A 27,672-nucleotide genomic window follows, 5' to 3' on the forward strand; every position below is an offset into this window, starting at 1 on the left:
CTAGGAATGAGGCCCAGGTGGCACGGCCGGCTGGCTTTGAGGAGCCCACACAGCCAGGTGGTTGGCCACACAGGCATCCAGCCACCCCTGTGGTGTCACCCTGTGGGTGCTACAGGCTGCTGCCCCCACTCCAGAGCCCTGACTGGGTGCTGACTGAGGCTTAAGCACCCAGGACTCAGAGGAAGGCCTCTATGTGGTTGCCGTGGGCACCCACACCCAGAAGTAGGTGGGGCTGTGGGTTGCCAGGAGCCTCCAAGGAGACCCCACCCCATTGGGGGCCAGCTCAGCCTGCTAAGCCTGCCCAGGACAGCACTGTGCTCCCAATATCCCATGGCGGGGAAAGCCAGGGAGGGGCTGTGCTGGGCAGCGGCCAGCAGCGGAGCCCCGGCCTGGCCAGCTGCACCCTGTGGTGTGTCCTGGCGTGGGATAATGCCATAACCTTGGCAAAGGATCCTCCTGCATGGCACCCTCTGCCAAACTTGACACCCCCAACCTCCAACACACTTGAACATCCCTGGCCCTCCCCAACCCCCCACCCTGCTGTCCTGGACCAGAAGTCCAGCATGGGAGTCCCGGAGGTGGGGGGGTTCCTATTTCGGGGGTCCCTGGCCTGATGTCATGGGGAGGGAAGGGGGTTCCCAGCCTGGGAGTCCCAGGGAGGGAGGGAGCACCCGGCCCAGAGCAGGAAGGGGGATCCCAGCTAGGGGGTCCAGAGGGAGGGAGGGGTCCCCGGCTTGGGGGTCCCGAGGAGGGAGGGGGTCCCCAGCTTGGGGGTCCCGGGGAGGGAGGGGATTCCCAGCCTGGGGGTTCCGGGAAAGGGAGGGAGTACATGGCCCAGAGGAAGGAGGGGGTCCCCAGCTTGGGGGTCCCAGGGAGGGAGTGAGTACACGGCCCAGAGGAAGGAGGGGGACCCCAGCTCGGGGGTCCCGGGGAGGGAAGAGGAGTCCCCAGCCCAGGTGTCTCAGAGAGGGGGGGGTCCCTGGATTTGGGGTCCCGGGGAGGGAGGGGGTCCCCAGCTCGGGAGTCCCAAGGAGGGAGGGGTCCTCAGCTTGGGGGTCCTGGAGAGGGAGGAAGACCCCGGCCCGGGGGTCCCAGAACTCGCCAATCACAGCCCCTGCTCCCCGGCCGCCCTCAGGGCGCTCACGCCGCGGGCCCTGAGGGAGAAGGCCGAGGGGACGCGTCTGCAGGAGAGCGGCGAGGAAGCGGCCCCGCCGCGGCACGCACCTGCCCGCCGCCCCGCCGCGGCCGACGCGCTTCCGCGTTGTTCTCGAGCCCGAGCCCCGGCCCCGCCCCCGGCCCCGCCCACACCTGTGCGCCGCTGGGGGCGGGGCGGGCGCGCGTCCAATGGGGGCGGAGCCTAGAGAGGCAGGCCAACGGGCGCGAGCGGGAGGCGGGAGGCGTGCGCGGCGCAGCTAATGAGAGCGCGGCAGGGGCGGGCCGTGCGGGCCACGGACCAATGGGGCGGCGGGCGGCGGGCGGCGGCTCTCAGCGGCTCTCAGCGGCTCTCAGCGCCGCGGCCGCTCGGGCCGGCGCCCGCCCAGGTGAGCCGGGACCGGCGGGGCTCGGGGGCGCGGGGGACGCCGGGGACAGGGGGGCACCGGAGGTGCCGGCCGGGGGCGTCCTCCCCGGGTGAAGGAGTCGCCCGGTCCCCGGCTTGGGGGCGGGGCCGGCGGGCACTCGGGGTGCTTGGGACGCGGGGGGCTCAGGGTACTCGGGGGGCTGGGGGGTACCGGGGGACACCGGGGGACTCGGAGGGCTTGAGGGTACGGGGGACACCGGGGGACTTTGGGGGCAGGGGGGCGCGCCGACACGGTGGGCTCAGGGGAATGGGGTGCAGCGGGGGACTCGGAGGGGGCTCAGGGGACTTGGGGAGCACCGGAGGACTTGGGGGGTGCGGGGACACAGGGGCCTCAGGGGATTCAGAGGGCATCGGGAGCGTGGGGGGCTCGGGGGCGCCTGCCGGGCATGCCCTCCCCGGGTGAATGTGCCTCCCGGTCCCTGGCGGGGCGCTGGCCGCCAGGCTGGATGGCCCCGCTGACCGGCGCTGTCCGCAGCACAGGATGGTCCTGCACCCCGCGGCCATGGAGCTCAAGGTGTGGGTGGACGGCATCCCGCGGGTGGTCTGTGGTGTCTCGGAGCAGACCACCTGTCAGGAAGTGGTCATCGCATTAGCACAGGCCATCGGTGAGTGCAGGGGTCGGGCCGCCCCTCCTGCTGGCCTGTCCAGCCAGGAGGCCTCAGCATGGACATTGGGGGGGCCAGCTGAGCCCTAACCCTGTCTCCCCCAGGGCAGACGGGCCGCTTCGTCCTGGTGCAGCGGCTTAGGGAGAAGGAGCGGCAGCTGCTGCCCCAGGAGTGTCCTGTGGGCGCTCAGGCCACCTGCGGGCAGCTTGCCAGTGATGTCCAGTTTGTGCTGAGACGCACCGGGCCCAGTCAGGGCTGCGTGCCCCCAGAGCGATGTGCCATGCGAGCCAGCCTTCCTCCCAAGCCGCGGGGGGCCCGTGAGCCGGGGTCCCCTGCCACTCCCACGCAGGGCCACAGCCTGGACCTGCAGGGCCTGGAGCTGCGTGTGCAGAGGAACTCCGAGGAGCTGGGCCACCTGGCCTTCTGGGAGCAGGAGCTGCTGCGGGAGCAGGCACGGGAGCGCGAGGGGCAGGCCCGCCTGCAGGCCCTGACCGAGGCCACCGCCGAGCACGCCGCCCGCCTGCAGGCCCTGGACGCCCAGGCCCGCGCCCTGGAGGCTGAGCTGCAGCTGGTGGCTGGTGCCCAGGAAACCCCACCCCCCACAGCAGCCACCAGGGAGCGGCTGTGTCAGGACCTGGCTGCCCAGGAGCGGCTCAGCACGGAGGTGCAGGCCAGCTTGGCTCTGGTGCATCAGGCCCTGGCCGCCGCTGATCAGGCCCTGCAGGTGAGCTGGGGGCTCCAGCAGGGGACAGAGGGGCCTGGGACAGGGTCACTGCTGAGCTGGCCCTGCAGGTGAGCTGGGGGTCCCTCTGAGGATGGTGCGCCCACCCCCAGGCCCAGGCCCAGGAGCTGGAGGAACTAAACCGGGAGCTACGGCAGTGCAACCTTCAGCAGTTCATCCAGCAGGCAGGGGCTGCGCTGCCCCCACCCCCGCGGCCAGCCACACAGGTCTGCCTGGTTCCAGAGGGCCGGGCAGGGCCTGAGTGGCAGGACTCCAGCCCGCTGCAAGCTGGCCCTTCTTCCCACAGCCCCTTCTGCCTCCAGCCCAAGAGGAAGCTGTCCTGGGAGCCTGCAGGCTGAGCCCCGAGGGTATGTGTCCCCTGCTTGTCCAGCCCCACCCTGGGAGCGGGTCCCTTCTCAGCCTCACTTGCTCTATCCTCCCCCAGTTGCACCTCTGAGGCAGAACTGCTGGAGGTAGCAGCCCCTGGCAGCCTCTGCAGGCACGGCCCAGCTCCCTGGCCTGGAACACAAGCCCTGGATGGCGGCAAGCTCTGACGCCCTTGCATCCTGACCAGCCAGGACTCGTGTGTGTGTGTGTGTGTGTGTGTGTGTGTGTGTGCACGCGCGCACAGCAGACATGGTCCCATGGGGACACCTCAATAAAGGCCCCAGTGGCTTCCCTGTGTCCTGTGCTGTGCCCAGCAAGCTCTGTGGGATTGGGTGGGCACACTGCCTGGACTCCTGCTGCCAGCCAGGCCCGCACCCCAGGTACTTGCTGCCCCCATCCTGAATTCTGACCAGTGCCTGTCCTACCCAGTTCCCTCTCCCTGGCCCACACCCCATGCACAGCAGGAACTGACACAGGGACAAGCCAGACCCGCCCGTCAGGTTCCCTGCATGGGGGCGGGTCCTGGACTCCTGGCAGCTTCCGCCCAGGGCAGGGCACTGTGCCAGCCCCAGGGCCATGGCTGCTGTGGCAGAGTCTGGGGTTGTCAGAGGGGGGCTCTGCACCGGGACTGGAGGACAGTGTGAGATGGACCAGGCACTCCTGTCCTCCTCTGGGGCAGCCCCCAGGGGACACTGCAGGACAAAGCCTAGTGGAGGGCACCAGGAGCCACCTGAGGCAGAGAGCAGGAAATAGTGAGGCCAGAGCCCAGACCTGACCCTGGGACTCAAACTCACTGACTGTAGCCTGGCACTGGGGGTTCTTGGGAGCTGGACCTATGACCAAGACATGGCCAGGCGAATGGTCACTCGGGAGACGGGGCAGGTGGATGGTCACTCAGGAGACGGGGCCAGGTCCAGGCGGACAGTCACTCAGGGGAAATGGGCCAGGCGAATGGTCACTCAGGGGTGATGGGGCCAGGGCCAGCTGGGTCAGATGCTGGGTAATGTCCAGGTAGTCATTCAGGGAGCCAAGTACCCGGGTCCCATGGCATGCTCATCTTCAAGCCAAGCATAAGCCCACTCCCTGCAAGATGAGGCCATGCCCCAAGGGATGAGACCACACTTGTCAGGGAGCAGAGGGGCACACTCCCTGCTGTGTGCCACTTCTGTCACCACACAGAGGCCCATCTACACGCACAGCATGAAGCCATACTTCCCAGGGTTGTCCTTGGTGGACGACAGAACCCCACATCCCTGGAAAACCAGCAAGTCAGAAGTTTCTGAAGTGTTTACTTTTGTGGCTGGCACAGTAGCTTATTGGCCAAATCTTCACCTTGCACGCACGGGATCCCATATGGGCATCGGTTCATATCCTAGCTGCTCCCCTTCCCATCCAGCTCCCTGCTATGGCCTGGGAAACCATTCGAGGACAGCCCAAAGCCTTGGGCCCCTACATCCATGTGGAGACCTGGAAGAAGCTCTTGGCTCCCAGCTTCAATTGGCTCAGCTCCAGCCGTTACAGCCATTTAGGGAGTGAACCAGCAGAAGGAAGATCTCTCCTCTCTGTAAATCTGCCTTTCCAATAAAAACAAATCAATCTTTTTTTTTTTTTTTAAGTTTACTTTTGGGTTTTGGATGTGTCATTACAAACAGGCATGCCAACTACAGGCTCCTCCAGCAAGGTCCAGGCTGCTGGTCACTTTGCATGGGGCACACTGCCACTGCCTGAGTGGGGCAGACCCTGCTGCTGGCCTGTGTGCCTCCGGTACATCCAGGGCCCCTGGGGTTGCCACTGGTGGTGCTGCTGTCGCCCACACCAAGTCTGCCACCTGAGAAGTAAGGGCTAGTTCAAGTGCGTGCAAGGTGGTAGCCTCCAGGCTGCCTCTCCCTGGTGCACAGCCTGACTCCATCCCACAGCCTGCCACAGGCATTGCTGCCCCATGAGGCTGGTGGCCACTGTGGACACTCAGCTGGGCAGGGAAGGACCTGGCTCCCTTACTGAAACGACAGGGACTTCTAGGAGAGCTTCGTCCATCACCACGTTCCTGGGAGAAGTCCCATAGAGGATCGTTGGGGCCTGGTCTGGATGGTCCAATTCAGTCCCGGCCCCGGCTGGGGACATCCAGGAGGTGTCCCGGGCCTCTGCACGCCTGGCTGCCTGGAACACAAAAGGACATTCCCTCCAAGGGGGCATCTGGCCCGACCCCCTGCGCCCTCGGGGCAAGGAACCTTCCTGCTCAGAGGGGCAGATCCAGCCGCAGCATCCTCTCTGCCCGCCTGCCGCCCCGGCAGACCCAGATCACGGAGGCGCGGGGTCGGGGGGCTCGGGGGGCTCGCGCTGCCCAGGGACAGATCAGCCGCTGTCACACGCACAGTGGGTCCGGAGCAGCGCAGTGTGCGGTGGGCAGGGCTGCCCTGCGCCTGGAGGGGCGGCCCCCGAACCCGACTGCTCCAACCCGGGACGCCCGAGCCCCGCGCCCCCCGCAGATCTCAGAGGTGCGTCCCCCGCCCACCAGCCCAACATCCCGTCACGCGTCACCTGCGACCTGGAGTGGGACCATCTCCGGCTCCCGGACAAACTTCGGGGGCGGCCGCGGCCACCCTCGCGCCCCCAGCGGGCCCCCGCCGCCCGGCCCCGAATGCAAATGCCCTGCCCCACAGCCAATGGCCGGCCGCGCTGGGCCCGCCCTGCCGCGCCTCAGCCAGTGGACGCGAGGGGCGCGCGGGGACCTGCCGGGCGGGGCCTGCGGGCGCCGAGGCCCGGGCGAGCCGAGGGCGGCGTCCCCCGCTGGCCGGGGCCGAGGGGTTCCCGCGTGCGTCGTGCGGTGGGGCGGCCCCGCGGGCTCGGCGCTCACGCAGAACGGGACGTAGTGGGCCGGACCGGCCCCTCTGCACGCGACGACCTCAGTCCCTGGGCAGCTGTTGTCCTGTCCTCGGCGAGGCCCGCCCTCGGCCCTAGCGGCCGGAGCACGTAGCCCGGGCCATGACCTGGGAGGGGCTGGACGAGCCGGACTCTGCGCCCTGGGAGCGCACGTACCGCGCGCGCCGCCCCTTGTGAGCCCGCGGAGACCTCGGGCGCCGGGAGAGGGGTCCAGTACCCCCGGGCTGTTGTAGTTTCGAGGAAGGAGCTCCAACTCCCGAGCGGTTTGCCCTGCCATCTCCACGGGCTGGCCCTGAAAAGATTGGGAATGGACGGACGGAATTGTTGACGAATGCGTGGGGCTCCAGGGTGGCAGCCGCGCACACCCCCCCCCCCCTCCGCGGCCAGGGTGGCCGGCTAGAGTGGCCCGCCAGGCGGCATCGCGCACCAACTGGGCGCCTGGCGGGACTGGTTGCCTGCCGTTGGTGCCCTTGCCCACAGAGGCCCTCCCAAGCCCTTTGTGCACCACCAGCTCCCTAAAACCAGCAGGGCTTCCTTCCCTCTAGAGCCGCCTCCTTCCGCACCCCACCCCCATGCCCTGCCTGGGCCACAGCCGTGCAGCGGTTTGGAGCCGGCTCAGTTCTGAGGACCAGATATGGAAGGGTTAGCAAGACTTGAACCACGTGAGTGGGGACACCCTAGGAGTGGGATTCCGCCCATCACAGAATGCTAACGAGACCCCCACTGGCCCCCTCTCTTACACTGCTATCCACTTTCTGTACCCTAATATCTGCTTTCAATATCCTGACATGTTTTTTTATTGTATTTGTTTTTATTGGAAAGTCGGATATACAGAGAGGAAACAAAGATCTTTCATCTGCTGGTTCACTCCCCAAATGGTGTAATGGTGGGAGCTGAGCCAATCCAATGCCAGGAGCCAGGAGCTTGTTGCGCGTCTCCCACGTGGGTGCAGGGTCCCAAGGCTTTGGGCCATGCTCTGCTGCTTTCCCAGGCCACAAGCAGGGAGCTGGGTGGGAAGTGGAGCAGCCGGGATTAGAACCGGTGCCCGTATTGGATTCAGGAACATACAAGGTTTGTGGGTGGAGGGTGGAAGATTAGCCAATTGAGCTGTCCCACTAGGCCCCAAAATCCACTTATCCACTTTCTGCACTCCGGCAGCCACTCTAGCCATGGAGATGCAGGTTTGCAGGTGGAATTAAGTGAAAATTGTTTGTTTTCTTCAGAGACATTTTATTTGCATAGGGTTAGGGGCGAGCATTTCCGGGAGAGAGCTGGGAATGGGGCATCTCTTGAAAGGAGAGGCTCCTTAAGTGGAAAGCTCCTGATAGCAGGGAGGACAGTGTCCTGATTCCCAAAGGGGGCCTCACAGAGGACTGGAGCGATCCAGCCACTGGCCCAGTGCGCCTGGAGCTGGGCGAGGCAGGAGGCCATGGAGCCAGGCCCCACCCTGATTGCCTGTGTCCGCTTCCTGGCCTTGGCTACCGCAGCCTGGGACAAGTGTGTGCCTGCTGTCTGCTCACCCTGCTGCTGCCCCCACCTCCTTCAGCAGCTACTGGGTGCTGGGTGGAGCAGGGGGTGATGGCCAGGCTCTGTGTACATCTACCCTGTGCCCTCTGGGAGAGGCTGGCCTGCCTGGACAGACTAGAGGGCACTCCCAGACAAGCCCTGCACCGATGTGTGCCGGCCTCATCAGGAATCCAGCTGGGGCCTGGAATGCTGGCTGTGGGCTGCACTAGGCACGTGGCTCGAGGTCAGGGGACTGCGAGGTGTTCCTGTGTATGGGAACAAGTGAGGACAGCTGAGGCAGACAAAGACATGGCCTGCGCCTTGAGAGGCCCCACTGCGCTGAGGCAAGCTGGGTCTGGGCAGCTCCCGCTGGAATTCACCAGGGCTGCTGATGGCGACTTCCAGCCTGGCCCTCAGGGATGGGGGAGTGTGCAGAAGAGGTGTTCCACGCTGGGACCCCCATCTCAGTCTCTGGGAGCAGAGGTGGGGTGTTCCACACTGGGACCCCTATCTCAGTCTCCGGGAGCAGAGGTGGGGTGGTCCATGCTGGGACCCCCATCTCAGTTTCTGGGAGCAGAGGTGGGGTGTTCCATGCTGGGACCCCTATCTCAGTCTCCGGGAGCAGAGGTGGGGTGGTCCATGCTGGGACCCCCATCTCAGTCTCTGGGAGCAGAGGTGGGGTGTTCCACACTGGGACCCCTATCTCAGTCTCCGGGAGCAGAGGTGGGGTGGTCCATGCTGGGACCCCCATCTCAGTCTCTGGGAGCAGAGGTGGGGTGTTCCATGCTGGGACCCCCATCTCAGTCTCCAGGAGAGGGGTGGGGTGTTCCATGCTGGGACCCCATCTCAGTCTCCGGGAGCAGAGGTGGGGTGTTCCATGCTGGGACCCCCATCTCAGTCTCCAGGAGCAGGGGTGGGGTGTTCCATGCTGGGACCCCATCTCAGTCTCCGGGAGCAGAGGTGGGGTGGTCCATGCTGGGACCCCCATCTCTCCATGTCCAGGAGCAGGGGTGGGGTGTTCCATGCTGGGGTGTTTCACACTGGGACCCCCCCATCTCTCCATGTCCAGGAGAGAGGTGGGGGTGTTCCATGCTGGGACCCCCCCATCTCTCCATGTCCAGGAGCAGGGATGGGGTGTTCCACACTGGGACCCCCCATCTCATTCTCCAGGAGAGGGGTGGGGTGTTCCACGCTGGGACCCCCATCTGTCTCCAGGAGCAGGGCAGCTGGGGGCACAGCTGGCGGTGTGGCATCTGTGCCCAGGCCTCTGGCCAGGAGGGGGTTAGGACCCCCATCTGTCTCCAGGAGCAGGGCAGCTGGGGGCACAGCTGGCGGTGTGGCATCTGTGCCCAGGCCTCTGGCCAGGAGGGGGTTAGGCTTGGGTCTCCCCAGTTCCCTGGCGGAGCGTCCAGCTCACTGCTCTTCCCACACAGCCTCTCTTCAGCACCCAGAGCCCCCCAGCTGCCTCTGCTGGGGTCTTCCTCTAGCTCTGTCCCCACAACTGTGGGCGGGGGCTCCACTGAGGAAGCTTCCCTGTTTCCCGGTGTCACCCTGCACCTGCAGATTCCTGACTTTTTTTTTTTAGATTTATTTTTATTGGAAAGGCAGATATACAGAGAGTAGAGACAGAGAGGAAGATCACCCGCCCAATGGTTCGCTCCCCAAGCAGCCAGAACGGTGGGAACTGAGCTAATCCAAAACCAGGAGCCAGGAGCTTCTTCCAGGTCTCCCACACGGGTGCAGGGTCCCAAGGCCTTGGGCCGTCCTCGACTGCTTTCCCAGGCCACAGGCAGGGAGCTGGATGGGAAGTGGGGCTGCTGGGATTAGAAACAGCGCCCATATAGGATCCCAGCGCATTCAGGGCGAGGACTTTAACTGCTATGCTATCGAGCCAGGCCCCTCTGGCATCTTGATATCGGGTTCAGGGTGCACCCCCTTACACCGGTTCACCACTGTTTAGCTCCAGAGTGGCCTCCAGGGAGCCCCTTTTGTCCCCAGCTCTTCCGACCGCTGTCCAGAGCTGCGCTGAACCACGGGGCCCAAGCCTCTCCGAGGTCGGCTCGTGTGCAGGCTCCGGGGCAGCGCCTCCCTGCGCTGGGCTCCGCGGCGGCACACTGGCCTGGGAGGACGAGTAGCTTCCCACGTGCCGCGTGGCCTTCCCTGCGGCGGACGGCTGCAGAGTGCCGGAGGACCGAGAAGGGGCGGGGAGGCCGGGTCGGGCTCTGCAGCCGCAGCCACCGCCGCCAGAGGGCGCCAGCAGGAGGGGCAGGGCCTGCTGCTGGGGCGTGGCTACGGGGCGTGGCCTCCAGGGCGAGGCGGGGCCTGCGGCTGGAGGGGCGGGGCTCGCGCTTTGCGTCCCCGGCGTCCCGGCGGGCGTTTCGGCGGTTCGAGTCCCCCGGCTCCTGGACTTTCCCGGACGGTCGCTGGCGGCGCCGAGCCGCGTTTCTGAGGGTCGAGGGCCGCCCTCCAGCCTCGGGCCGCCGGCGCGGGGGCGGCGCCGACTGTCGCTCGGGCCCCCCTTCCTGCCTGTCTCCGCGGTTCCCGCCAACGGGCGGGGCACAGGCACCCGGAAGCGGCCCGAGCACTTCCGGGTGGCGGCGCGCGGCGGCGGCGACAGTGGCGACCGGGCCTGTTCGGTCGGCGCGTCCCCTCGGCGGGCGGCGGTGAGGCCTACGGGCCGGGTTAGGGAGAGACGCCGGGTACGCGCGGCGGGGTCGACACCCGGGCGGCCTGCCGCCCCGCGCTTTGTGTGCGGCCTGCGATCCGGAGCCTCGGGGTGCGCGGACGGGGCTGGGGAGGCCGGACGGGGAGAGGGGAGGCCGGACGGGGAGAGGGGAGGCCGGACGGGGCTGGACGGGGAGAGGGGAGGCCGGACAGGGAGAGGGGAGGCCGGACGGGGAGAGGGGAGGCCGGACGGGGAGAGGGGAGGCTGGACGGGGAGAGGGGAGGCCGGACGAGGCCGGATGGGGAGAGGGGAGGCCGGACGGGGAGAGGGGAGGCCGGACGGGGAGAGGGGAGGCTGAACGGGGAGAGGGGAGGCCGGGCGGGGCTGGACAGGGCAAGGGGAGGCCCGACTGGGCTGGGGCGGCCGGCTGGACGGACAGGGCGAGGGCCAAGCCACCTGCCCGGAAGGCCCGGCCTCACTGCTGCCTCCTGTGCTGCCCTTTGCTCACTGCCCAGGGCTGCAGCGTGACCAGCGGCCTGACCGGCTGGCCCAGGTCTCCCAGTGACCTCTGCAGGCCCTGAGTGTTGTGGTTTTTTGTTAAACTCTGGCTGCTGTGTCCGTGTCAGGGTTTTGGCCGAGTAGCAAATTGTGGGGGACCCACCAAGGGCTTCTGCAGGACTGTGGGGGCTGGCCGCAGGTTGGGGTACTAAGCCCGGAGGTCGTGGGGGACTGTGGATCACTGCTCCAGGAGTGGCCAGGAGCCCCCTGCCAGTCACTACCCTTCGTTGCTGCGGTTGGGGACTCTGCAGATCGATTCTTGCTGAGCGCCTGCAGTGGCAGTGGGCAGTTTACGTGGGCTCTGCTAGCCAGCAGCTTCTAGAATCTGGGGCTGAGGGCGCAGGGCCAGGCCAGCCAGTCTTGGCTCCAGGGCTTGCTCAGCACCCCAGCCCACCAGGGACCAGGTGACCGCCACGGAGCTGAGCTCTGCTTGGTCAAGGCTCTTCAGCGGGTGTTAGTGCAGAAGAGTGGCGGTCACACTGGACCAGAGCAGGTGTCCGGGGCAAGATGGCACTGTGCTGCCTCGGGCATGCCCTGTGAGGGGTCCCATAGTCCGAGGGCTGTGCTGCTGCAGGCGTGCCCTGTGTGTGAGGGTCCCACAGTCGGGGGGTGGGGGGACTGTGCAGCCTCAGGCTGTCCCTGTGTGAGGTCCCACGGGGCGGCTGGCCTGTGGGCCCGTGGCAGCACCTGCTCCTTGTTTTCAGAGCTGGACTCCAATGTGCAGCGATGGATGACGATGCCCACGATGAGCTTGTGAGCCGGAGCCCGGGGCCAGATGGACGCTCAGCAGGCATCCCCGTGGAGCTGCCAGGAGACACTGGTGAGGTCCCCCGAGGCATCGTGTGGCCCTGGAGCCGCCTGTGCTCATCATTGTCAGTTGTTTCACATGAGTCCACAGCTACCCAGCCCAGCCACTCTGTGTCCGTTCCCCCTCTGCCACCCAGCTGTCATGGGTCCCCATCCCATGGACCCCCTTGGCTCCTTGGCCCTGGTCATGACCTTTCCTGGACCATCTCTGTCTTGGCAGTAGAGGGAAGCAGTGAGGACTCTGAGGAAGACTCGGGCAGTGACCATGAAGACACCTCTGGCAGGGAGGACGGAGACCAATATGGTAGGTGGGGCTGCGACCGTGCAGCTGCCTCTGCCCCTCTGCCAGTGGTCTCTTGGGCCACGGTAAGGGTGCAGGGATTGAGGGTCCCTGGCCTTGCCCTCCACAGCCCTGTCGTCGCTGACCATGTCCTGGTAACCATCCCATGCCTGGGCTTTGAGAGAGCCCGCGGCAGGGACCACTGGGGCTCCCTCTTGCCTGGAGTGAACTCCCAGCATGACGCTACCCACCCTGAGAGCCCTGGAAGGTGGGAGGCGCCGCTGAGTGAGGGCCTGCCTGCCTCACTGTCCCCTCCTCCTTGGGGACCCTTGGCGCTTTGATGAAGTGTGGCGCGTGGCCACTCTGTCGCTGCCCTCGCTGGTGGTACAGTTAGTCCTGTGAGGAAGAAGGTCCTGGCTGAAGCCATGGTTGGTGGCCTTCAGGGCTTGGAGAAGGAGAAGCCCCAGGGTGGGACTTGCCCCCTCCCTGAGCCGGCCCCACGCTGCCCGCCTCCTGGGCTGTTCACAGGGCAGTGGCAAGCGGGCAGGCTGGGCACCCCTTGTGCAGGGCTATGGGCTGTGACTGGCGTGTGTGCCTGAGGGCATAACGCTGCATTATCTCGGTCAAGGTTTCGAAGAGTCTGAAGATGATGCGGATGCGCTCATGGCACAGGCCGAGGTGCAGGGGGCACTGCCCGGTGCTGGAGTGTTCACTTCAGACGACGAGGCCGAGAGCTGCCCCATCTGTCTCAATGCCTTCAGAGACCAGGCCGTGGGCACGCCTGAGAGCTGTGCCCACTACTTCTGCCTGGACTGCATCGTTGAGTGGGCCAAGGTAGGGCGGCCTCCTGCGCCGTGTGCTGCCATGGAGCAGCCATCAGAGGGATGCAAGTCCTGCGTGACCAAGGGGTCCGTTCTGGCCCAGCAAAGCAGGATCCCTCCTTTGATGGGGGTGCCCCTCAGGGCCCCTCCCAGAGGCAGGGTGGTTGGTGGCAGGGAATGATGCCCCCGAGGGTAGGATTGTTTGTCAGGGTCACTGACAAGTGTACATGTGCTTTGTGAGTTAGGCTGCCGCTTGGGTGCCATGTCCTGTGTTGGAGGGCCTGGTTGGGGTCATGGCTACTCCACTGTGGTTGACATAATACTCCAGAGGTCGGCCCCAGTGCTTGGTCCCTACATCCCTGGGGGAGCCCACCCAGGCTCCAGGGAATGAAGCACGTGGAAGACCTCTGTCTTCTCTGCCTCAATCTGCTTGTTAGATAAATGGGTTTTTGTTTTTGCTTGAAAGAATTATGGACAGGGCCCGGCGCCGTAGCCTAGCGGCTAAAGTCCTCACCTTGAACACGCCCTGGGATCCCATATGGGCGCCGGTTCTAATCCCGGCGGCTCCACTTCCCATCCAGCTCCCTGCTTGTGGCCTGGGAAAGCAGTCGAGGATGGCCCAAAGCTTTGGGACCCTGCACCCACGTGGGAGATCTGGAAGAGGTTCCAGGTTCCCGGCTTTGGATTGGCGCAGCACCGGCCGTTGCGGCTCACTTGGGGAGTGAATTATCTGATGGAAGATCTTCCTCTCTGTCTCTCCCCCTCTCTGCATATCTGACTTCCCAATAAAAATAAATAGATCTTAAAAAAAAAAAAAAGAATTACGGACAGAGGGAGAAACAGGAAGATCTTCAGCTGCTGGTTTGCTCCCCAAATAACTGGTGCTGCACTGTTCCAAACCCAGGAGCCTCTTCTGGGTCTCCCACAGGAGTGCAGGTCCCAAGGACTCGGGCCACCCCCACTGCTCTCCCAGGTTCTGGGTCTCCCACAGGAGTGCAGGTCCCAAGGACTCGGGCCACCCCCACTGCTCTCCCAGGTTCTGGGTCTCCCACAGGAGTGCAGGTCCCAAGGACCCACCCCACTGCTCTCCCAGGCTCTGGGTCTCCCAAAGGAGTGCAGGTCCCAAGGACTCAGGCCACCCCCACTGCTCTCCCAGGCCAGCAGCAGGGAGCTGGATGGGAAGGGGAGCAGCCGGGACACAAACCAATGCCCACATGGTGCAGAGGGTTAGCGTGCTATACCACCACACTGGCCTCAATAAAAAGAAAGACCGAGGGTGAATACTCACAAACTAGTGGTGAACCATGAATTCACCTGAGGCCAGAACCAGACCAGGGAGGTACCTGGGCCCACCTGGTGGAGATGGATAGGTGGGGCCTGCACACACAGGCCAGGTGTGACTGAGGTGGGGGGCAGTGGGAGTGGGCGGTGTCACAGGGCTGTTGGCCTGCTGACACGCCCAAGTGGAATATGACCATGCTGTGTGCTGAAAGGAGGAGAGTCATAAGACATGGCAGGAACCAACAGACCAGCCCCGTGTGCCCCACACGCACCAACCCCATGTACCCTGTGTACACACACCAGCCCTGTATGCCCCCTACACACACCCACACGCATTAACCCCGTGTACCCCTGACGCACACACCAGCCCCATGTGCCTCCTACGTACACCCACACGCACTACCCCCGTGTAACCCCGACACCCAACACCAGCCCCGTGTGCCCCCTACACACACCCACACTCACTAGCTCCATGTGCCCCCGACACACAACACCAGCCCCGTGTGCCCCCTACACACACATAAGCCTTGTATGCCCCATATACACACATACACACACACCAGCTTTGTGTGCTCCCTCCTATGTGCCAGCCCCACTTGCCTACAGGCTATAGGGACTTGCAGCCACTGGGGTAGTGTTGTCTTGTTGAGGGGAGGTGGGCAGAGCCCTGGGGGAATAGGTCTGAGAGCCCAGGAACCCTCCAGGCTGGCCCCGTGGGGACCCTGGTTGGGGGAGCCCTCTCTCCTCTTGGCCCACAGCTCTGCAGGCAGCTGGTCCTCCTGCCGGGGGGACTCCCGAGCTGCAGGTGGGCCCTTAGAAAGTTGCTTCTTTCAGAATGCCAACTCTTGTCCTGTGGATCGTACGACATTCAAGTGTATCTGCATCCGAGCGCAGTTTGGTGGCAGAATCTTGAAGAAGGTGAGTGTGGGTGCCATGTGGAGGTGCCTGCCTCTTTCAGTGTCCCTCTCCATGCCAGCAGAATGTGGGGTGCCGCTGTTGAGAGGGGACCTTGTGTGCTTGGCAGCCTGCTGCTGGCTGCTGTCCCACATGGGGCTGTGGTCCTGGGTGAGGTGGGCAGCAGGGGTGTGGGCAGCCTGGCAGTGGCTACTGCCCCTCACAGGGCTGTGGTCCTGGGTGAGGCGGGCAGCCTGGTGCTGGCAACCCTTGGCTGCCTGGATCCCTGTCTGGGGCTTTGCTCCTCCCAGGCCCTGGCAGGGCTTGGGAGTCAGTGGCCTGTGGGTGTGGGAACATGCTTTCTCTGTCCCTGGGTGCACAGTTGCCAGTTTGATTCTTAGTGCTCGAAAGGCTGCAGGAAAGAGCAGGGGTGATCTTCTAGACGTTGCACGAGTGCACTGGTAGCTCGCTCTTACCAAGATGGCAAAGTTGCAGAGATTTTCCACCAAAGCATGGCTGGAACTTCCAAAAAGAGAACAAGAGATCTTCCACTGATGCTTCTCACTCCAGATGGCTGCGGTGGCCAGGGCTGGGCCAGGCTGGAGCCAGGAGCCTCTTCCATGAGTGTGTTGGCGCCTAAGCACTTGGTGCTTTTCTGTGGGCTCTCGCAGGGAGCTTGGTTGGAGCCAGCACATGCAGAACTTGGGCTGCTGTTGACTTGGGGTGCTTGCTCTGGGGGCAGAGTCTCCCTGGACCCTTGGTCCGCAAAGTCAGCAGGCTCCCTGCCACAGCCTATGTCTAGCTGCCCTGGCTGCTGCAGCGCTCGGTCAGCCTGTGACCCACAGCTCTGCCCTTCAGATTCCTGTGGCTGACCCAGGTGCCCAGGAGGATGAAGAGGATCCGACCTTCTGTGAGGTGTGCGGCAGGAGTGACCGTGAGGACAGGCTGCTGCTGTGTGATGGCTGCGACTCTGGGTAAGGACCAGGGCGGGACCTGGAGACAGCAGCCCCAGCCCAGCCCGAGCTCCAGGATCAAGTCTACTCACCCCTCCACTCTCTCAGAAAGTGTGTGCTAGGCCACTCTTGGGCACAGACAGACTGCTCACAGGACACGTGACACGTCAGGGCACAGACAGAGTGCTCACAGGACACGTGACACGTCAGGGCACAGACAGACTGCTCACAGGACACGTGACACGTCAGGGGACAGACAGACTGCTCACAGGACACGTGACACGTCGGGGAGGACAGTTGGAGGCTGTGGGGTGGCCCGAGGAGCAGGTGCACCCCCGGTCAGGCTTCCCTGACTCCTCCTGTGGGCATGTGTCCTGGTCTCTGCGTCCTGTGGCGCTATGCCTGACACCTGCAGCTGGTGACCTTGGCACCTGTCTGTGACCATGGCTGCTCCCCTTGTCGCTTGGTATCCATGGAGACCCCGAGCTCGCTGTGGATTCCTGTGTTAAAATGGCAGCAGGAGGGCAGGGGCACCTGCTGTCCAGAGTGTCCTGAGGCCCGTCGGAGTCACTGTCTGAGGTTTGAGCGAGAGACCCATGTCACGCCTGAAACCTGCTGACAGGAGGCCTGCTCAATGTCCTCTAGCCTGGGGTACTGGCACCGCCTGGGGTGCCACCCCACCTTAAGGCTTCCCATCTGGCACCCTGTGTGGCAGCAGGACACTTGGACAATCAGTGGGCAGCTGGATCCTTCTCCCAGCAGTGGCTGTGCAGAGGGGCCATGGCAGGGCCGAGCTCCTCAGCCGCTCAAGCTGAGCCCGGGGCTCCTGTTGCGGTAACTCGGTCAGCATCTCGCTGACGGGCAGCTTGGCAGCTTTGGGCTGGTGTGCTGTTGTCATTACTTTTGTTATTGTTGATGGTGGAGTCTGGTAGGTAGAGTCCCCTCTTCCCCTTCCCCTGTCCTCCCCGCGTTAGTGAGTACAGCAGTGTAGTTAGAAGTCCCGCACGTGCACATCCAGGGTCTGCCCCAGGGCCCCGTGATTGCAGGTATAGACGGGCAGATGGTGCCTTGCCTCGGGGGGTGTGTGGACGCAAGCAGCTCATCTGTGACAGGAGCTTTGTTTATGTGAAAGAGTTGGAGAAGAGACAGACCTTGTGTCTGCTATCCACGGGTTCATTTCCTCAGATGGTTGCATTGGCCAAGGCTGACCCAAGGTGAAGCCAGGAACCAGAAGCCTCCAGGTCTCCCATGTGGGTGCAGGGCCCAAGCACTTGGCCCATCCTCCGCTGCTTTCCCAGATCATGAGCAGAGAGCTGGATGGGAAGTAGAGCAGCCAGGACTTGGACCAGCGCCACAATCTGCCTTGACCCCTGCACCCTAGGTCTGGCCCCAGGAGGGTTCTCATTGCTGAACACACTCAGATAGTGTTAATGTTTCCAGTTGGCTGCCTTTTTCTGCAGTTGTCTTTGAACTTTAAAAAAAAAAAAGTAAAATGACTCAATCAATTATTTGATTAAAATGGGATCATGGGTCCAGTGCGGTCACCTGGTGGCTAAAATCCTCACCTTGTGTGTGCTGGGATCCTGTATGGATGCCAGTACATGTCATGGCTGCTCTAGCTCCCTGCCTGTGGCCTGGGAAAGCAGTGGAGAACAGCCCAAAGCCTGGGATCCTGCACCCACATGGGGGGGAGACGCGGAAGAAGCTCCTGGCTCTTGGCTTCAGATTGGTGCAGCTCGGCTGTTGTGGCCACTTGAAGGGTGAACCAGCGGACAGAAGATCATTGTCTCTCTATAAATCTGCGTTTTGAATAAAAAACAATTGAACTAAACAATGAAATCTTGTTTTTAAAAGTGGGGTCACAGGTTATGTGTAGGCACCCTGTGTCCCCCAAAACAAAGTTCCAGATATTGTTAGAGTTTGAGTTATTCATTTCAAAAGGCAGAGTCACAGCTGTTCCGTCTATTGCCCACAGCAGCCAGCCTGGACAGGTCACAGCGAGGAGCGCAGCTCTGCACATGGGCCTCTCCCCACCCCAGGGAGGTGGATGCGGCCACATGGAGAGCAGCGCTGCTGGAATTGAACAGGGTGCTGGCTTAGGGCTGTCTTTGGTTTTCAAGAATTCTGACTGGCTCCTGCAGAGCCTGGGAAACCAGGCCAGACCCTCTCTTCCCTTCTTTCCCCACTCCTCGGGGAGGTACCTGGGGGCACCAGGCAGCAATGGGAGGAGGTGACGGGCTGCCATGCTCTCAGGACACCAGTACTGTGCGATCAGCCCCCAGCCTCATTAGCTGAGGCGTCCAGCGCAGGGTGCATTGCATACTGGGGTCCTGGGGCGTCCAGCGCAGGGTGCATTGCAGACTGGAGTTCTGGGGCGTCCAGTGCAGGGTGTATTGCAGACTGGGGTCCTGGGGCGTCCAGCACAGGGTGCATTGCAGACTGGGGTTCTGGGGCGTCCAGTGCAGGGTGCATTGCAGACTGGGGTCCTGGGGCGTCCAGCACAGGGTGCATTGCAGACTGGGGTCCTGGGGCGTCCAGCACAGGGTGCATTGCAGACTGGGGTTCTGGGGCGTCCAGCGCAGGGTGCATTGCAGACGGGTGCGGCTGCACACAGGACATCCCCTGTCCCTCTGACCTCACAGGTACCACATGGAGTGCCTGGAGCCGCCTCTGCAGGAGGTGCCGGTGGATGAATGGTTCTGCCCGGAGTGTGCTGCCCCTGGCGCAGCCCAAGCCGCTGGTAAGCACTGCCCACCACGCCTGGGCTGGGCACCGCTGGCAGGATACTGTCGGGTATGGTGCCCTGCACGTGTGTAGTCTCTCCTGGGGGCTGTTGCCAGACTCCACAAGTACACAGCAACCAGGCCTTGCCCTCTTCCCAGATGCCAGTGGCGTGAGTGAAGAAGAGGTCTCCATGCTCCTGGCCGACGTGGTGCCTACCACCAGCAGGCTGCGGCCTCGGACTGGCAGGACCCGTGCCATTGCCAGAACACGCCAAAGCGAGCGAGTGAGAGCCACTGTGAACCGGAACCGCATCTCCACGGCCAGCAGGGTCCAGGTGGGTAGGCCAGGGACAGCTCAGCAGAGCCTGGGCGCCCCAAGTTAGCCCTCTGCGTGCTGCCCTGGCCCTTGGTGTTAAATGTTCTGTGTCCTCCCTCATGCTTGGCTTTGCTTCTTACATTAGGTTCTGCCAGGTGTCCCCTGCCTGCCCCATTGGGGGTGGCTGTCGCTCCCCTGGAACCCTCCCAGTCTCTTGTCCCTCTGGTGTCTCAGATGAGGGCAGGGCTGGTGGCAGTGGGCACGGTGGCAGCCCCGGGCCCAGTCCTGATCGGTGGCATCCTGTTCGTGCAGCACGTGCCAAGGCATCTCGTGTCGTCTCTGCTGGAGGAGACCATCGAGGCGGTGGCTCGGGGTCTGAGCACCGCCGTGTACCAGCGCCCCCTGACACCGCGAGCCCCTGCCAAACGGAAGCGGCCAACAGGTCAGCTGGGCATGGCGGGCAGCTCTGCAGCCTCAGCGTGGGGTCTGCGCTCTCCTCTCAACAGGACTGGGCATACCTGAGCGGCACAAACTGGCTGCACTGAGCATGGGCACTCTTGTCCTGTTCGTCCGCAAATCAGGAGTCACCAGCTTTTCCTTGAAATTGATTAATTTTCTCAAAAGATAGAGTGGCAGCAGAAGACACAGGGGGTTCTGTGTCTGCTGGCTCTCTCCCCGGATGGCTGCTGTCACCATAGCAAAGCCAGCCTGAGGCCTGGAGTGGGTCTGGGTGTCCCATGTAGGGTTAGAGTTACGTACAGGTCCCTGGGCCATCCTGCACTGCCTCCCAGGCTCCTTAGTCAGCATTTGAGCTGGTGCCACCCTCTCAGGCTTAGCCCACAGTGCCCTAACTCGAGTTTTCCTTGTGTGTGAGCCTGGGGGTAGTTTAAGCTCTAGGTTGGACACATGCTGGAGTCCAGCTCCAGCCAAGTTTGGGACTTGAGAAGGGCGCATGGAGTAGGCGTAGAAAAGAAATGGACCACTACAATTTCAGGATACTGGACCACGCGGGAAAGCTGTCCGCTTTATTTATACAGAAACACTTACAAAGGCTGGCAGAATATCAGCCGTCCTGATCCTGTGGTCAGGAAGTTCTCAATAGATGCCGTATATCAATCAGTAACACATTCCTACTACAATGCTCATGCTGCAACTTCATCTTGAATCAGTTAAGGGAGGAAGTGCGTCACAGGAGGAGGGAGCTAAGGATCAAGGAAAGAGGGAAAGGATCCATTCCCAATGCCCCTGGGGACTTAACACCCATGGTTAGCATATGGTCAGTGGGGGAGGAAAACTAAGCATAGGTGTCTGCTACACCCTTGATTGACACGTGCTCAATGGGGGCAGCCAGACAATATGAAGAGTAAAAGGCCCTTTTGCTACAAAGACGATATCAGTAACATCAACTTCCAAGCTCACATTGATAGTAAAGACCAACTTCACAGAGGCAGACAATGCCTAAATAGATTACAGAAATCTCAGCGGGGTTGTCATGCAAAGGGAGGTGGGAATGCCTTCAGATGGATGCAGAGACATCCACCTGGCCTTGCCAAGCAATGGGGAATTCCTTGCGGCCCTGCCTGCAGTGCTGTTCACACCTTTGTGTCTTCCACACCCACCGCAGGGACCCCAGCAGACACAGGAAGAGATCTGTGACAGTATTAGAACAATTGGTATAACACTTTGATAGATTATTTTCTAAAGACATTTAGTATTATTGGAAAGGCAGATTTCCAGCGAGGAGAGACAGAGAAACATCTTCCATCCTTTGGTTCACTCCCCAAACGACCGTAACAGCCAGAGCTGAGCCGATCCAAACCCAGGAGCCAGTAGCTTCCTCCCAGTCTCTCTCTCTCTTTTTTTTTAAATATATATATATATATATATATATTTTTTTTTTTTTTTATTGGAAACACAGATGTACAGAGAGGAAGATCTTCTGTCCAATGATTCACTCCCCAGGTGGACACAAAGCCAGGAGCCAGGAACATCTTTCCGGGTCTCCCACGTGGGTGCAGGGACCCAAGGCTTTGGGCCATCCTCCACTGCCTTCCCAGGCCACAAGCAGGGAGCTGGATGGGAAGTGGAGTAGCGGGGACTTGAACCAGTGCCCATGTGGGGTCCCAGCAGCTGCAAGGCAAGGACCCAGCCACTGAACTATCACTGGGCCCTACTATAACTTTTTATAACAGACCTGTTTATTTGGAGGTTAGAGTTACAAAGAGAGGGAGCAACAGAGATCTTCCATGTGCTATGGATTTCCGAGTGACCTCAGCACTCAGGGCTGCGCCAGGCTGGAGCCAAGAGCCAGGAGCTCCATCTAATCCCCACAAGGGTGTAGGAGCTCCAGCACCGGATCCACCCTCCGCTGCTCTCCAGGCACATCAGGCAGCTGGATGGAAAGTGGAGCGGCTGTGTGGGACGCTGGTATTCCAGGAGGCTGCTTTACTTGCTGTGTCCAGCGCCACCTCAGTGGTGAAGGCATGGACTGTGCGCTGCCCCATGCCCGGACCTGTGGAATGAACAGCAAGGGAACCGCTGGGACCTCAGTAGCCAGCGGGTGCCTGAGCTGAGATACTGCCTGGAGGCCAAGTCTCAAGTGTTCATTGCTGGAGTTTTAGTTAGTATTTCTCCTGTCCACTGGACTCCCCATAAAGCTGCAGTGGCTACGGCCTTTGGGGCAGGGATCCAAGGATTGGCCATCTCCTGCCGTCTACTGGGGTATGGAGAAGCAGGGCTGCGGCATCCCCAGTGGTGGCAGAACCCTGGGCCACACACTGGCCTCTTCATGTCTGCTTGCCACAGCTGAGGGGCTGTGATTGCCTGCTGGCACTGTCTCGGGAGACACAGCGGGCCTCCATCATAACCAGTTGTAGTCCTTGTGTCCTGCGCGGCTGTCCGCCCATACCACCTGCTGGTCGCTCTGCTCTCAGGCTGCACCCAGGTGGCCAGGGCACAGACGTTCAGGGACCTTGTTGTAGGAAGACGGAAGAAGGTGCCGGCTAGACGCAAGACCCAGTCCCGGGCATCAGGGAAGAGCAGGGGCAAGAAGCGCCAGCATCGCGGGAAGAAGAGAGGAGGCAAGACCCCCAAGGTAGGGGGGCCAGGGCCGTGTGAGGGCTGGGCGGGAAGGGGAGACCAGACCCCCAAGGTAGGGGGGCCAGGGCTGTATGAGGATTGGGCGAGGCCTGGAGGTCGGGATGCCCTGCTTTGCCAAGGGGTAGACACAGCTGCTTCTGTGGCATGCCCGAGAGATGGGGCAAGGCTTTGGAGCCTGCTTGCTGCTATGCTCAGTCTGCTGGCCCCATGGGTCTGCGTGGACACTGCTTCCTCAGGCTTGTCCCCACGGTGTTAGGGCCACGTTGACTCACTGCCAGGCAGGAAAGGTGGCTGCACCCTGACTCAGGAGGCTCTGGAAGCGAGAAGTGCAGGAGCAAAAGCAGAGAGGAGTCGCTCCCCAGGTGGCTGTGAGGGTCAACTCTTGGGCCAGGCCTAAGCTAGCAGAGGGGCACCCTGCCCGTCTGTCCCAGGCACAGGAGCTGGCACCGTGCCTGCCTCTTACCGGATGTTTGTAGATTTGCAGAATCTCCCACAGTAGCCTAGGCTGGGTGCCTAAAGCTGGGAGGGGTGGCAGGACTCAAGAGCACACTTCCCTCCCAGCCCCTCTGCTCAAGGGGTGCCCCCGGCAGGACCCTCACCACTGAGCCAGTTGCCCACTGCTGCCGCAGCTTTGCATTTATTTCCTTATACAAGGGTTTATTTTACCTATTTGAAAGACAAATACAGCTCAGAAGTGGCACCACTGTGGAGGCTTAGTGTCTGGAGAGACAGGTCAGGGCTCCCGGGTACGGCGCATTTGGGGTATTAACCAGCAGAAGGGTACTCTGCTCGGTTTCTGGCTCTTTACAAAGCCCTTGGAGTACACTTGTCTGAGAATTTGTTTCTGCTTTCGTGGCACGGGGAACTGGTGGCCCTGCACTATAGTCCCTGCCTGGCTCAGGACCTTCAACCTGCCCGGGTCCGCTGTGTGTCGGTGTCCTCCTTGGGGGGCAGTCCCCATCTTGCGAGGAAGGGGTGGGGGGGGGTGGACCCAGCTGAGAGGGAGGCAGGGAGGTGTTGGCCCTGTGCACCATGCTGCCTGCAGGGGGCGCTGTGGGCGGCACCTTCCCCTGCCTCAGCACAGGCTGGCTTTCCCATTGTTTCAGAGGAACATTGCCCCGCGCTCCCGGATCGCCCGGACGCTGGGCCTGCGCAGGCCAGCTCGAGGCAGCTGCACACCGGGGCTACACCGGCCTCTGGAGCCCTCATTGGGTCTGATGCGAGCGGACATCGGAGCGGCCCCCCTTTCTGTGTTTGGGGACCCCTACGAGCTGGACCCCTTCGACAGGTGACTGTGCAGAGTGACCATCCTGTAGGGCACGCTGGGGCCTTGGCCTTCACCTCTGCAGAGGAGGGCAAGGCCTCATGAGAGGTGGCGGGGGGACACTGCGTGTCAAGGTCTGGGCTCACCCATCTGTCCCCTGCTGCTTGTCCCCCTCACCTCTAGTGGCGACGAGCTGCCTGTAAGTCCCCCCTCACCTCTGAGTGCCAAGCGGAGGGCTCTGTCACGCTCTGCCCTGCGGTCACACCAGCCTGTGGCCAGGCCTGTGTCTCTGGGCTCCTCCAGGTGTGTGGCAGGGATGGTGGGGGGCAGCAGGTGTGGGCATAGGACCAGGTACCTCTGGGTTCTGCACGGTCTCCGGCCGTGAGGGCACATGCAGAGGCGGTGATGGCAGGACCTGCCTGGCTGTGTGCCCGCAGGAGGCCTCTCCCTTTGGGGCCAGCAGAGCCAGCGGCGGAGCACGCACCCACCCCCGACCTCGTGGGCAGCATCCTGTCGGGCCAGAGCTTGCTGATGCTCAACAGCTCGGACGTCCTCATCCACCGCGATGGCTCGCTCAGTGCCAGGAGCACAGGTACGCTGCTGCTCGTCCAGGCAGTGCTCAGAGGACCTGGAGTGCCTCCCTGCCCACAGAGGTGGGGTTGGAGGGCTGGTCAGGGGGCGCAGAGGCAGACAGCGGCTCCCGGGCTTCTGTTTTCCAGCCCCAGTGTCCTTGCAGCGGAACCCGGCCAGTCCATTCAGGCCAGAGGAAGTGGCCAGGCCTTATAGCAACCTGCAACCCAGAGCACCCCTGCCAGGGGCCCCAGCTGGCCACCTCTCAGGAAGCAGGCCACAGAGCCTAGGGGTGAGCGGTCCAGGCCAGCCGGCCCTGCCCCGCAACCCACTCCACACGGGGCCTCCTGGGAGGCCGGGCTCATCTGCCGTCCTTGGGTCAGGGCTGGGCTCGAAGCCGTCTGGCGGCTCCCGCAAATCCACATTGGCCCTAGGGCTGGGGATCCCAAAGCCCTCCCACAGCCCTGGCAGCACTGCCCTGGGGAGAACCAGCATTGCACAACTACCCAGGATCCCAAAGATCAGACAGGATGGTGGCACACACAGCCAAGACGTTGCCCCGGCCCGAGGGCAGGGCAGTCAGCTCCCTAGTGCCTGCATCAGCCGGCTGACAGGCAAGGAGGGCCCTGGGCAGCCAGGGCAGGGTGCCCGGAGGGAAGGGGAGCCCAGCAACAGGGGCCCCCAGGAGCCTAGCTCCCACCCAGGGAGCTCCCGGGCCCCAGCCCCCAGCTCCCACTGCAGCCTGCCCCCACTGGGGCCCTCAAGGGGGAAGGGTGTCGGCTCCACCTTCGAGAGCTTCAGGGTCAACATCCCTGGGAACACGGCTCCCACCGGCCGCCTGGCCAGCCCCGGCTTCTGTAACACGTTCCGGCCCGTAGACAGCAAGGTGCAGAGGAAGGAGAATTCCTCCCCACTCTTCTCCATCAAGAAGACCAAGCAGCTCAAGAGCGAAATCTACGACCCCTTTGAGCCCACGGGCTCCGACTCAAGCCCCCCCAGCAGCAGCCCCGAGAGCCTGGGTTCCGGGCTGCTGCCCTCAGAGATCACACGCACCATCTCCGTGCGCAGCCCCAAGGCACCCCCACTGCAGGCCGTGCGCTGTGTCACCTCCTACACGGTTGAGGGCATCTTTGAGGCTGAGGCCTCCCGTGGGCCCTGCCCCAGCACACTCCAGCTCAGGGCCCAGGGAGCCAAGGAGGAGGGGAGGCCCATGGGGAGCCTGACCTCCCCGGCCCCGGAGCCCTGGGACGAGGACACCTTCTTCAGCTCTGAGGAGCGAATGGTGACCCGTGTGACCATCCTGGAGCCAGATGGCCCACCCAGCCCTGACATGCCACAGGAGACCACCCACCGGGTGGTGGAGCTGCAGTCTTCGTCCCGCTCAGTATCGCGGTCACGGTCCCGGTCCAGCTCCCGCAGCAGGAGGAAGGCCAAAAAGAAGCGGGTGGTCAGGGAGCACCGGAGGACGCGTTCCAGGACCCACTCAGGCTCTCGAGACAGGAGTGAACACTCCACTTCGCCAGCAGCCACTGACAGCCCCCCCAGGAGGCGCCGCGCCAAGGCCAGGAGCCGGAGGTCTTCCAGCGAGCGCTCCAGCAGCCACGAGAGGACCAGGAAGAAGAAGGCCAAAGGCAAGGATCGCAGGAGGGATGGCCGGGGCCAGAGGCGGACCCGGTCACGCTCGGGGAGCCCCCATAGCTCCTCATATGAGCACCGTGACAGCCGCAGGAAGAAGCGGCGGCGGTCAGAATCCAGGTCCCGGAGTGGGGACTACTCCCCTGCCAGCAGCCTGGAGAGGGGCCGCAGGCACAAGCGCCAGCGGGAGCGGAGCCGGGAGAGGCCCGACAGGAGGGACAGCAGTGCCCGGCCTCGGGAGCGGAGGAAGCAGAGGTCACGCTCCCCGAGCTCAGAGCACCGGGTGCGGGAGCCTCAGCCGCAGAGTTCCCAGGAGAAGCGGCCCCTGGCCCCTGAGAAGGTGGCCATGACAGAAGCCACAACAGCACCTCCACCCCTGGGGGAGCCCCCAGCTGGCCTGCCAGCACCAGCAGGTACCACCTCCCCGGGGGCTATGGACTGCAGGGCGGTCGTGCAGGAGCCCCCTGCACTGAGCGTGTCGGCCGAGGTCCCAGCTGACGACCTGGACTACGGGGACTCGGTGGAGGCAGGCCACGTCTTCGAGGACTTCTGCAGCGACGCCATCATCACCCAGCTGGACGACATGAGCTCACCACCCTCTCCCGAGAGCACGGACTCCTCCCCAGAGCGAGATTTCCTCCCAAAGCCCGCACCAGCCCCAGCCACCTGGCCACTTGGCACTAGCCTGCCCACAGCCAGCACCCAGGGTGAGGTGTCACTGACTCACAGGGAGGGAACCTCGCAGCTCCCACTCCCAGCCCAGGGCGCCCCCGAACAGCGCACACTTGGACAGGACCCCCTTGGCATGGTGTCTGTGGACAAGGGGGCTGACTCGGTAGCAAGTGGGAAGGCTCACGAGGTGCCTGGGCCCGAGCAGGCCTGGCAGGCGCCCCTGCTGCGCTCCCGGGCCCTGGTGAAGCGGGTCACCTGGAACCTGCAGGAGCCGGCAGGCAGCGCTGCAGCCGACAGGGCCTCCAGTGAGTAGGCACTCCCTGGCTGGGTGGGCCAGGGCAGCCTCCCTGCCCCTCTGCCTCACCCCATGTCGGCCCCCAGGGGCCCCACTTCACAGGCCCCAGAGGTCCCGAGAGGGAGCCTGGGACACGGAGAACGTCACTCCTGCTGCAGCAACCTTGGCACCACTTCCTGAGCTGCCTCCGCCCAGCCATGCTCTTCCGGAACCTGTGTTCCTGGGTGCAGACCCCTCTCAGGTGTGTCCCTGAGCCTTGGGCTGGCCGCTTGAGGACAGGGAGAGGAGCTGCTGGGCCTGGCTCTCAGTGGTGGTGTTTGTGTCCCAGGTTTACAGTCCCTATGTGCCTCCAGCCCTGGCTCCACCTGCCAACCTCCCCCCATACGTGCCAGCCAGCCAGCCTACAGTCCAGTTGGTCCTGCAGGGGAGCCTTCCACTGGCAGGCTGCGGGTTGGCACAGAGCCTAGCTCCAGTGCCCACTGCCTTGGCCACAGCCACAGAACCAGGCAGCCAAGCCACCAACTCAGAGGAGAGGATGGCCACGCCCAAGCCAGGCCTGGAAAAGACCAAGAAGGAAGAGGTAAGGCCAGGGTGCCTGCCAGGGTGGGCAGACGGCCAGCTCGCGTGCCCCCTAGTGACAGGTGTGCTCCCCCAGTACATGAAGAAGCTGCACATGCAGGAGCGGGCAGTGGAGGAGGTAAAGCTGGCCATCAAGCCCTTCTACCAAAGGAGGGAGGTGAGCAAAGATGAGTACAAGGACATCCTGCGGAAGGCTGTGCAGAAGGTAACACGGGCCGTGCGGGCGGTGGGGGTAGCGCGGGGTGGGCACCTGCTCACTGGCCCTTCCCCAGATCTGCCACAGCAAGAGCGGCGAGATCAATCCTGTGAAGGTGGCCAACCTGGTGAAGGCGTACGTGGACAAGTACCGGCACATGCGCAAGCACAAGAAGGCAGAGGCCAGCGCTGAGCCACCTGCACAGGGCACCGAAGCCTGAGGTCACAGGACACCCCACTCGCTGGCCTGGGCATTCCCACATTGCAGATACGTGCTTCCACTGGGCCCCATATTCCCCATGACGGGATCCCCTCCTGCACCCCAAATACACCTGGTTGGCCATGAAGCAAGTGTGGGGTGTTTCTTGGCAGAAACAAGTGGGTGTG

General features: G+C 63.2%; 3 protein-coding genes across 13 annotated transcripts in view; 2 read left to right on the forward strand and 1 right to left on the reverse strand.

Annotated features, from left to right (window-relative positions):
* Window positions 1-27,672, reverse strand: part of LOC131480137 (deformed epidermal autoregulatory factor 1 homolog) — a 59,283-nt gene that overhangs the window by 8,133 nt on the left and 23,478 nt on the right. The window lies entirely within an intron of this gene.
* On the forward strand, window positions 297-3,589 carry LOC131480138 (ras association domain-containing protein 7-like). Of its 5 annotated transcripts, none has more exons than XM_058662623.1 (6): window positions 297-409; window positions 2,060-2,184; window positions 2,289-2,908; window positions 3,019-3,132; window positions 3,213-3,273; window positions 3,351-3,589. In XM_058662623.1, exons 2-6 carry the CDS (start codon window positions 2,061-2,063, stop codon window positions 3,380-3,382), a joined length of 951 nt encoding a protein of 316 aa, XP_058518606.1. In that variant the 5' UTR covers window positions 297-409; window position 2,060; the 3' UTR covers window positions 3,383-3,589. The 5 variants fall into 5 exon arrangements, with proteins under 5 accessions (XP_058518606.1, XP_058518607.1, XP_058518605.1 ...); XM_058662624.1 differs by having other exon boundaries at window positions 308-409; window positions 2,055-2,184; XM_058662622.1 differs by lacking the exon at window positions 297-409 and adding an exon at window positions 1,434-1,541.
* LOC131477908 (PHD and RING finger domain-containing protein 1-like) lies at window positions 10,038-27,592 on the forward strand. Of its 5 annotated transcripts, none has more exons than XM_058662603.1 (18): window positions 10,039-10,454; window positions 11,606-11,721; window positions 11,932-12,012; window positions 12,617-12,822; window positions 14,925-15,008; window positions 15,843-15,958; window positions 18,580-18,677; window positions 18,820-18,995; window positions 19,289-19,418; window positions 21,958-22,070; window positions 23,182-23,363; window positions 23,523-23,642; window positions 23,777-23,931; window positions 24,059-26,521; window positions 26,598-26,752; window positions 26,840-27,091; window positions 27,167-27,295; window positions 27,363-27,592. In XM_058662603.1, exons 2-18 carry the CDS (start codon window positions 11,628-11,630, stop codon window positions 27,504-27,506), a joined length of 4,698 nt encoding a protein of 1,565 aa, XP_058518586.1. In that variant the 5' UTR covers window positions 10,039-10,454; window positions 11,606-11,627; the 3' UTR covers window positions 27,507-27,592. The 5 variants fall into 5 exon arrangements, with proteins under 5 accessions (XP_058518587.1, XP_058518588.1, XP_058518586.1 ...); XM_058662601.1 differs by having other exon boundaries at window positions 10,039-10,377; XM_058662602.1 differs by having other exon boundaries at window positions 10,039-10,318.

The sequence above is a fragment of the Ochotona princeps genome, chromosome 4, assembly GCF_030435755.1.
Source record: "Ochotona princeps isolate mOchPri1 chromosome 4, mOchPri1.hap1, whole genome shotgun sequence".
NCBI classification, from domain to species: Eukaryota; Metazoa; Chordata; class Mammalia; order Lagomorpha; family Ochotonidae; genus Ochotona; species Ochotona princeps.